Raw genomic sequence first — 10,647 nt, forward strand, 5'->3', positions numbered from 1 at the left:
AAGCCAGCGCCGTGGCTTAACAGGCTAATCCTCCAACTTGCAGCGCCGGCACACCGGGTTCTAGTCCCGGTCGGGGCGCTGGATTCTATCCCGGTTGCCCCTCTTCCAGGCCAGCTCTCTGCTATGGCCCAGGAGTGCAGTGGAGGATGGCCCAAGTGCTTGGGCCCTGCACCCGCATGGGAGACCAGGAGAAGCACCTGGTTCCTGGCTTCAGATCAGCGTGATGCGCCGGCCGCAGCGGCCATTGGAGGGTGAACCAACGGCAAAAAGGAAGACCTTTCTCTCTGTTCTCTCTCTCTCACTGTCCACTCTGCCTGTCAAAAAAAAAAATATTTAAGAATGATACACTATTATAGTTTTAATGACCTGTGATTATTTTAAAATTTACTATTTATGAGTGAAACGGTGATATTTTCACTTGATTATTGTTTTTATCACTTCCCTATATTCCCATTGAAATAGCATCTTTTTACTTTTCATTCCTCAAATTTTTATTTACTGAAGCATTAAGCCTTTGACTGTAACATAAATTAAAAATATGTTATCTCAAATATTAAGAGAGAAAGGAAAAGAAAGAAAAGGGGGCAGGAAGAAAAAAGTTTCATAATATTAGAATTGCATCTATGAACTATGTTGACTGTTCTCTTCATATTAATATCAGATTAACATGAGAGTTGATAAGAATTGTGTTGTAGTAATTATCAGGCATTTGTTGTGATCCTTAGAAGACCCTAAGAATCTAATGCATTAGTAAATTCCTTAAATAAAAAATAAATAAATAGCATTTATTTCTCTTCTTTTTTCCCCTCTATACTTCCTTCCCATGGTCCTCTGTCTTCCTACTGTGATTGAGGCTGATTATTCTCTGTGTTTCACAGCTACTATCCTGGGTTTTTCTTTTGCTATATTTGGAATTTTCTTTAACTGTTATCCTGGGACTAGCACTGAGGCGCTGTGGCTTAGCAGGTAAAACCACCTCCTGTGGTGCCAGCATCCCATATGGGCATTGGTTTAAATGCTGGCAGCCCCGCTTCAGATCCAGCTCCCTGCTAATGTGCCTGGGAAAGCAGTGGAAGATGACCCAAAACCTTGTGCCCGCGCACCCACTTGGGAGACCTGGAAGAAGCTCCTGGCTCCTGACTTCCAAATGGCCCAGCTCCAGCCATTGTAGCCATTTGGGAAGTAAAATAGCAGACTGACGATCTCTTTCTCTCCCCTATCTCTGTAACTCTGCCTTTAGAATAAATAAATAAATATTAGAAAAAAAAACAAAGAAGGATTTTCTTCTGTGTTGGATTTCTTATGTCTTCTATGACATGGCTTCCTCTTTAGATGCTCATTTTTATAATGTTATCCTCTATCAGCTGTATGAGAGAGTATACATGAGAGATGTTGCTTTACCCTCACAGTTCATTGATGGCATTTGAGTAGTTTCCAATTTTCCTCTCTTGCAAATCATATTCCAGTTAAGATTCATGTGATGCCTCCTTCCACAACTGAATAGCTTTCTCTGGTATATGTACTTGGAAGTAAAACTGTTGAATGTTAAAATGGGAATATATTTAATCACATAAGATATTTCCGAATTGCTCTCTAAAGTAATTTCTACCAGTTCATGCTTCATGAGAAGTGCAAAAGAGTTCCCATTTAGGTCATTTCTAATTCATTATGTTGGGCACTCAATGGACCCTTTTAAAATGGAGATTCATGTCCTTTAGTTCTAAGAAAATATCTGTCAGTATTTTAATTTTTTTCTCAAATTTTATTCTTTCTGGAACTTAGGTTAAAATGGAATATATTTTCTATTTTTTTAATTTTATATTGTCCAATTATTTATTTATTTATTTTGACCATTTAGCTTGATTGGTCTCCTTTTTAAGTTTATTTCAGTGAGAGACTGACAGCCCTCATTTACTATTCTCTCCCAAATGCCCACAAAAGTCAGAGCTAGGCCAGGGCTGGAGCCAGGAGCCAGTAATGCAACCCAAGTCTTCACATGGAGAGCAGGAACCCAATTACTTGATCCATCACTATTGCCTTCCAGAGTTTTCACTGGCAGGAACTGGAGTCAGCAGCCAAAGCCAGTTAACAAACCCAGAGTGTATGTATGTGTGCCAGGGGAAGATGGGATTATCTTTCCTCAACTGACAAAAATTGAATATAACATGTTTTGAAATATGTGTACACTGTGAAATGGTTGTCTTTCTAATTAACAAATACATTAACTCATTTATTTGTGCTGAGAACATTTGAAAATCTATTCTCAGCAATTTCCAAGTATAAACACAATGTTTATAGATCTTTTGAACTGATTCTTCCTGCCCAATTGAAAATTTGCATCCTTTGAACAACATTGTCCAACAATTAAAAATTTTGTTCTCCCTTGAACAAAATGTTTTGCTTTTTTAAAAATCCTCTCGTTGGAAACATTTCACCTTAATTAGGACATTTTTCAATCTTCCTTTCTTCTCTAATTATTTCCTTTCCAAAAGTATCTTGTGGTCAACTCATAGAAAATAAATATTATCTCTTATTTCTGAGTATGTTAAGTGTAGTTGGTTTTTTTCCTGCATGGGTTCTCTTATGGTATGCCTGTTTCTTCTGAATTATTTTTATTTTATTTGTTTTAATCTCTTCTTTTTTTTTTATTGACTGATTGTATTTACTTCTTAAATACCTGGCAACCCTTGGATACTTTTTTTATTTTCTAAACCAATGCACTAAAAAAAATCCATGAAAGCCTTTATATTGAAATATTGAGTTTGACAATCAGTAGACTGAAAGAGGGATAGACTTCTACTTGATAAATCTGTCTTTCATCCTCACCATGTATCAACTGCACTCTCTCACTGTACTTATTGACTGCCAGTCTGAATTCCCTAACTCCCCTAGAAAATAAACACAGATCTCTTTACAAATACACTTGGGACCTGGGCGAGCCTGGTAGGAGGACAGTAATTTGGCATCACAAATTTAACCATCACAACAAAATAATCTGATGTCTACAGATATTCAAAGATCAGAATTTGCAGAACACTAGAGAAAATGATAGCAAAGATTCAAAGTTAATATTGCAGTGTTTTAATACAAAGCAACTACAAAATGACTGAAATATTAATTTGTACTTTATCCTTTCACCAAAGATTAGTATGCTAATAGGTTAAGATCCAGAAAGGGCAAAGATGTTAGGAAATTATTTAAATACTCTTTTAAATGCTGACAAGTTGTTACAGTATTCAGTTTCTTCTATTTCTCTAGAAATAATCTGATATACATAACCAAAGCTAGATTACCAGGGGTTACATTTTATATACCAGAAAAATAAATAATTTGCTAATGGTAATGAACTTTATTTAGCATAAATCAAATCCTCATCAATTTGTTCTATCATGTTTTGGGCATTTCTAAACAAACAAGGAGAAACCAAATCATTCATTAGAGCACTCTACCCTATATTTTGTAAGCTACTTTCTAATTATTTATAATAAATTAATTTTTCCAAAAGCAACTACTAATATTACTATCATTTATATTGAATCCTAAATGGTCTTAATCCAAAATAAATTCTCAATGTTCCATTCTTTACACCTCTAAATATTCCCTCCTTTCTGCTTTCAAACATGAACAGGGGTCACCTATCCTGGAAAACAAAGAAATGTGATTTGATTCTGCAAATTCTTCTGAGTCCTCATTTGTTTTCTTCATGATTCCATTCACTACCAAAACACTCTAACAAATTCTTTACTTTTACTGCCCTTGTGTCCATACAAACTGATTCAGGTTGCACTCCAGGGACCATGCCATTATTATCATAAAGCTGTCATCTTTTTGCCCACTTGCCTTGGCTTCAGCATCAAAAACCATCTCCTGACTGTCACGTTAAGCTCTTATATTGACACTTTTGCCATGTATTTCATCCTGCTCACCATGCTAACTTTTCTCACGATCTTTGTAAATCATACACATTTTTGAAGGCATAGGCCAAAGTCTTCCCTAAAAGCACTTAGAAGCGCTCTCTTCCTGGTCTTCTAATTTGGCACTCATATATACTACCACAAATTATTATTTTGACTGAAAATTTCTTGAAAACAAACCCATTTTTCCCCCTCATACTGAATTATTTTTAAAAATCTAATTTAAAATGTACTTAGCATGCTAGAATTATTTTATTGATTCAAAATCATTTATTTGGTCTTCACAGCAAAACTGAAAAGTAAATCAGGCAAAACTGTTTTGTTTTTATTTTTTTAAGATTTATTTATTTACTTGAAATTCAGAGTTATACAGAGAGAGAAGGTGATACTTAGCTTAGAATGTTTACTCTCTCAGGGCCAACGCTGTGGCGTAGTGGGTGAGGCCGCCAACTGCAGTGGCAGCTTCCCATATGGACGCCAGTTCAAGTCCCGGCTGCTCCACTTCCATTCCAGCTCTCTGCTGTGGCCTGGGAAAGCAGTAAGAAGATGGCACAAGTCCTTGGGCCCCTGTGCCCACTAGGGAGACCTGGAGGAGGCTTCTGGCTCCTGGCTTAAGATCTGCACAGCTCCAGCCATTGTGGTCAACTAGGGAGTGAACCAGTGGATGGAAGACCTCTCTCTCTCTCTCTCTCTCTCTGCTTCTCCTTCTCTCTGTGTGTAACGTTGACTTTCAAATAAAATAAATAAATCTTAAAAAAAAAAAAGGTTTACTCTCCCAGACTTGTGAATCCCAAGGCAGTTAAATTTATTTCAGATGCAAGAAAAGATATTAATTTAATTATAAATATTGATATTAATTTCTGTAGTTGATGGAGAGAAGTTTCAGACTGTAAGGGCATTTTTAAGTCTTAGAAAGATATACATTGGATTAAAAAAGAAAACTAGAAACATAAAATATATTTTATTTAAAAGAATAGAACATAGAAAAGTCACAAATGTGAAAATTAAGCAAAGTTTCCCTAAACAGCCATAGGTCCAAGACTTGTAATGAAATAAATTAGAAAATATCTTGAGAAGAATAAAAGTGAGCTCACAATATGGCAAAGTATATGGGATATGGCTAAAGCAATGTTTAGAGGCAAATTTATAGCCATAAATGCTTTTTTTTTAAAGTTTATTATCTATTTTTATTTGGAGTACAAATCAAACTTGGTAGAATTTTCAGTTTCTATGCTTTGCTTTTTTGAGATAAAATATTTTTAATTTATGTTATAGTCAATGGCTTCATACTCCACTAAGTAAGTTCAACAAATAAAAGTAAAATACCATAGTTCAGCAGAAATATAGCCAAGTGCTATAAACAATAATTGAATGAAAAATGTCAATTTTGCTCATATGAAGTAATTTTAAAATACTTACAGATAATTAAAACTATAGTAGTATATCATTTTTAATAATTTGACAAAGATTTAAAACAGAGTTTAAAATAAAATAAGACAAAGTTTGATAAAACACTATACTTGCAGCAAAGCTTATACATGCAAATCTTAGTCTTTATGCTTTTTTAATTTTGGATACCACATATGAGGGAGAATACATGATATTTGTCCTTCTGTGCCCAACTTATTTCATTCAATATAATGTCTTCTAGATGCAACCATTTTTATGCAAATTACAGAATATCATTCTCTTTATAGCCAAATAATATTCCATTATATATATATATATATATATATCACTTTTTTTATCCTTCCATCTGATGATGGACACATAAGTTGATTCTATATTTTTACTATTGTGAAGAGTGCTACTATAAACATGGTGGTGCAGGTATCTGTTTAATACAATGTGTTCAAGCTTTTGGGTACACACCCAGTAGTGGTATATGGCAAGTCTACATCTCGTATTTTAAGAAATCTCTATACTGTCTTCCACAGTGGATGCACCAATTTACATTTCCACCAGCAATGTATAAGAATTCCCCTTTCTCCACACCATCACCAGCATTTTGCTCCTTGCCTTTAGGTTAATAGCCATTCTGACAGGGGTGAGGTGATACCTCATTGTGGTTTTGGTTTGCATTTCCCTGATGGTTAATGATGTTGACCATTTTTTCATGTTTTTGGTGGCCATTTGTATTTCTTTATTTGAAAACTCTATTAGAGTCCTTTGCCCACTTTTTTGTTGTTGTTGTTGCACTTGAATAGACTGGGGCTGTGTGTTTTGGGGAAAAGATGACAGAATAAAGTGCTTTTATTACCTATGCAAAGGGTACACACCATTAATGTGACATGACTGTTGACCTTTGTACATTTCAGTTGGGCTATAGTATTTGTCTTTGTTTTCTGGATTGTAAGGATTCTTTCTCTTTTTTTAAGATTTATTTATTTATTTGAAAGGCAGAGTTACAGAGAGGCAGAGGGAGAGGTAGAGAGAGAGCTTCCATCCACTGGTTCACTCCCCAAATGGCAGCAAATTTAGATTGTTTTAGGTAAGTCAATAACCCACCTACCACTTTCAGAAATTAGAAAAGGAGCACCAAATTAAACCAAAGAAAGAAGGAAGAGAATAACAATTTTCAGAGTGGGAATATATCAAACACAGATTATGAAAAATACAGGGACATCTACAAAATCAAAACATTTTTCTTGAAATAACAGAAAAAAAGCCTTTAAGAAAAATCAAGAAATAGAGAGAATATTCACATTCTGTTCCATAAAATCAAAAATTAAAAGGACCCTTTAAAGAAAAAAATATAATTAGGCCGGCGCCGTGGCTCAATAGGCTAATCCTCCGCCTGCAGCGCCAGCACACCGGGTACTATTCCCAGCCAGGGCGCCGGATTCTGTCCCGGACGTTCCTCTTCCTGTCTAGCTCTCTGCTGTGGTCCAGGAGTGCAGTGGAGGATGGCCCAAGTGCTTGGGCCCTGCACCCCATGGAGACCAGGATAAGCACCTGGCTCCTGGCTTCGGATCAGCGCGGTGCGCCGGCTGCAGCAGCAGTTGGAGGGTAAACCAACGGAAAAGGAAGACCTTTCTCTCTGTCTCTCTCTCTCACTGTCCACTCTGCCTGTCAAAAAAATAAAAAAATAAAAAAATAAATAAATATAATTAAACATAATTGTAAGTGAATACATTCTACAGAAGCAAATTAAAAAACCAAAATAAAATGCACTGTTTCTCCTGAACACACACCCAGAAAGACTATTCAAACAGACTCAAGAAGAAATAGAATATTTGGATTGATAGGTAACAAGGAAGATAATTTGTAAGCAAAAACTTCCCACAAATAGAAGCCTATAGTTAGATGATTTCATTGGTAAAATTTGCCAAATACTCAAAGAATTAACACCAATATTTCATGAAATCTTACTCCCCCAAAAAGTAAAGAAGATGAGGAGGGAGCATTTCTTAACTAATTCTATATGGTCAATATTATCTTGATACCAATACCAGAAAAAGACATCATAAGAAAACTATAAAACAATACTGCTTATAAATATATAGAGATAAAAAGCTCCTCAACAAAATATAAGAAAACCAAATACAGTGACACATAAAAATAAATATACATCCTTTCCGGCGGTGACAACTGACCCACGCGAACATGCCTCTCGCAAAGGATCTCCTGCATCCCTCTCCCGAAGAGGAGAAGAGGAAACACAAGAAGAAGCGCCTGGTGCAGAGCCCCAATTCCTACTTCATGGACGTGAAGTGCCCAGGATGCTATAAAATCACCACGGTTTTCAGCCATGCACAAACGGTAGTTTTGTGCGTTGGCTGCTCCACTGTCCTCTGCCAGCCCACAGGAGGAAAAGCAATGCTTACAGAAGGATATTCCTTCAGGAGGAAGCAGCACTGAAAGCACCCTGAACCAAGATGAGTGGGAAACCTTCCCAATAAACACATTTTGGATAAAAATAAATAAATAAATAAATTTACATACCACGTCCAGGTGGAATTATCCCAGGAATGCAAGGTTGCACTAATACATGAAAATCAATCACTGTAATACATCATATTAATATAAAGAAACAAAACCATATGATTACAAAATACAATTAGGAAAAGCATTTGACATAGTCCAACCTTATTTCATGATAAAAATACTCAACTAGCTAAAAATGAAAGGGAACTTTCATATATGGAAAACCGCAGCCAAAATCATTCTTAATGCTGAAAGAGGAGAAACTTTGACTCAAAGGTCAAAACAAGATAATAAACTCCACTCTTAGCTTTCTCTCATTAGCATTGTACTAGATGTTTTACCCAAGGATATTGGGAAACCAAAAGTGATAAAGGCATCCACATAGAAAAATAAAACATGAATCTGTATCTACAACATGATCTTCCATGTAGAATATTCTAAAGAACCCTCCACACACAAAACTTATTAAAAGTTCAGAGAGATCACAGAATACACAAATACACAGTGAATACTTTAAATTAATTACATTTCTGTACCCTAAAATGAATAATCCAAAATGTAAGAAAAATATTCAGTTACAACATCACGAAGTCCACATATAGATCTGTCTATAAGCATGCACACTGGAACAGAACAAAAACAGGTAGAGAAAATTCACAGAATTAGTATCCTTTGCCATAAACCTGAACATTTTCAGTATTTTTCACGAAGTTAGTGAACTAACTAGCTTGTTCTGGTGTTGCATGTACCTATCAGTAGCTGTTAGACAGAAAGCTCCAGGATTTTTTTTTTTCTCTTTTGACAATGCAGCACAGAGAACAATGTTGCAGGAACAGTGCACATCTGTAGTTTTCTGCAGGTATAATGCTTGTTAGCACTTTAATTCAAAATTTGTTTTTAATCATATTTTTTAAGATTTATTTGAAATGTAGAGAGACTGACAGAGACAGAGCTCTTCCAGAACAGCTGGAGCTGGCCCAGGCTGAAGTGAGATCTGGGAATTCAATCCAAGGCTCCCATGTCGGTGGCAGGGACCCAACTACCTGCTGGCTCTCAGGGAGCTTACCATAGAAAGTTGAAATTGGAAGCATAGCTGGGACTTGAACACCAGCTCTCTGACATAAGATGCAGGTGTTCCAAGTTACATCTTAACTGCTGCACACGTAATTCCTTCTAATCACAATAATCACCTTTGAATTCTCAAACCAAACACATATCAACTCTCACTCAAAACCCATGGCAACGAATTTAGACTCAAAACACACTGATAGAAAGAAGGGAGAAAAAAATAGAAAATAAATTGGAGGCACTTTCACCATAGCAATCTGTGTTCTTCAAACTAAATATGAAAGGGAAGCAAATTTTACCATGAAAAAGGGAAAGATAGTACCCTTATTGAGTGACTATTCTTCTCAAGTATTGGCCATTGAATGATTTCCAAGGTACATACAGAATCTTGAGAGATATTCAAACCAATGGCATCATCTTCAAAGAAAGGAAATATTACCCATAGAATTTTAACCTTTATTTAATATCCCAAAGCTGACTCAATATTATGATCATTTTGTTGTGACTTACATGGGGCAACTTCCATTTTTATCACACTGTATTCAAAGCACTTACAGATTTATTTAATTGTGTTATCACCATCATCATTTTAAAAATAGATCTATTAGTATGATTTTTAAGATTCCAAAACTGAAATATAGATATAACTTATTTTCTTTGCAGTCTGGTTTTTCACAGGATCTGACACCATTTGTTTCTCAAACTATTTTTTAAAAAGATATCACAATAACAAATAGGACATTAACCAGTGACTTGGCCACATGAGGGGTCTTTAAAAGGTTTTGCGCTAGTTATCACATGTCTGAACTGGATCTACTTTGAAACACTAAGGATAAGACATCAGTTTGAAAAAAAGCCCTATCATGGGTATTTGGGATAGCAGGTAAGATGCTGCCTGGGACTCCAGCATCCCATATCAGATTGCTTGGGTTCAAATCCCAGTCCTCCCAATTCCAGCTTTCTGCTGACATGCACCTTGGGAGGGGATGACAGTTCAAGTACATGGATCTCTGTTACCCATGTGGAAGACCCAGACTGAGTTCCAGGCTCCTGGCTTTGGCCTGGCCCATTGTGGGAGTGACCAGCAGATGAGAAATCTCTGTCTTCCTCTCTGCCTTCCAAATAATTAAAAACAAAAATAAAGACTAAAAACTCCCAAGAGAAATGAAAACACATATCCACACAAAATCTTGGATGCATTTTCATAATAGTTCGAAACTAGAAATAATTCAAATGACCATCAACTGACGAATGGATAAAAAACATGTAGTATATCATATAATACGGTATTATTCAGATATAAAATGAAATGAAATATTGATACACACAGTATGGAGAAGCCTCAGAAACATTATGTTAAGCAAAAATAAATACAGACAAAAGGATAACATATTACATGATTGCATTTATATGAATTGTACAGGAAAGACAAGTTTATGAAGATGGCAAACAGGCTAAGTTGAAGCGTGGGATTTGAGAACTGACTGCATATGATGAGCACTGGGAATCTCTATCAAGGATTGAAAATGTTTCCAGGGACTGGCATTGTGGCATAGTGGATAAAGCCATTGCCTGTGGTGTCAGCATACCAACTGGATGCTGGTTCTAGTCCCAGCTACTCCACTTCTGATCCAGCTCCCAGTTGATGCACTTGGAAGATGGCCAAAGTGCTTGGGCCCCTGCACCCATGTGAAGACTGGAAGAAGCTCCTGGATCTTGGCTTTGGATTGGCCCAGCT

General features: G+C 36.2%; 1 protein-coding gene across 1 annotated transcript; it reads left to right on the forward strand.

The window, feature by feature from the left end:
- Positions 1-7,506: 7,506 nt before the first annotated feature.
- Positions 7,507-7,777, forward strand: LOC133771344 (small ribosomal subunit protein eS27-like). The gene has a single exon (XM_062207092.1). The coding sequence runs from the start codon at positions 7,521-7,523 to the stop codon at positions 7,773-7,775; it is 255 nt and encodes an 84-aa protein (XP_062063076.1). The 5' UTR covers positions 7,507-7,520; the 3' UTR covers positions 7,776-7,777.
- The last annotated feature ends 2,870 nt before the right edge of the window (positions 7,778-10,647 follow it).

The sequence above is a fragment of the Lepus europaeus genome, chromosome 12 (assembly GCF_033115175.1).
Source record: "Lepus europaeus isolate LE1 chromosome 12, mLepTim1.pri, whole genome shotgun sequence".
NCBI lineage: Eukaryota > Metazoa > Chordata > Mammalia > Lagomorpha > Leporidae > Lepus > Lepus europaeus.

Bases quoted from the DNA above. Each gene is read 5' to 3' on its own strand.
- LOC133771344 (XM_062207092.1), top strand. From the start codon at position 7,521: ATGCCTCTCGCAAAGGATCTCCTGCATCCCTCTCCCGAAGAGGAGAAG.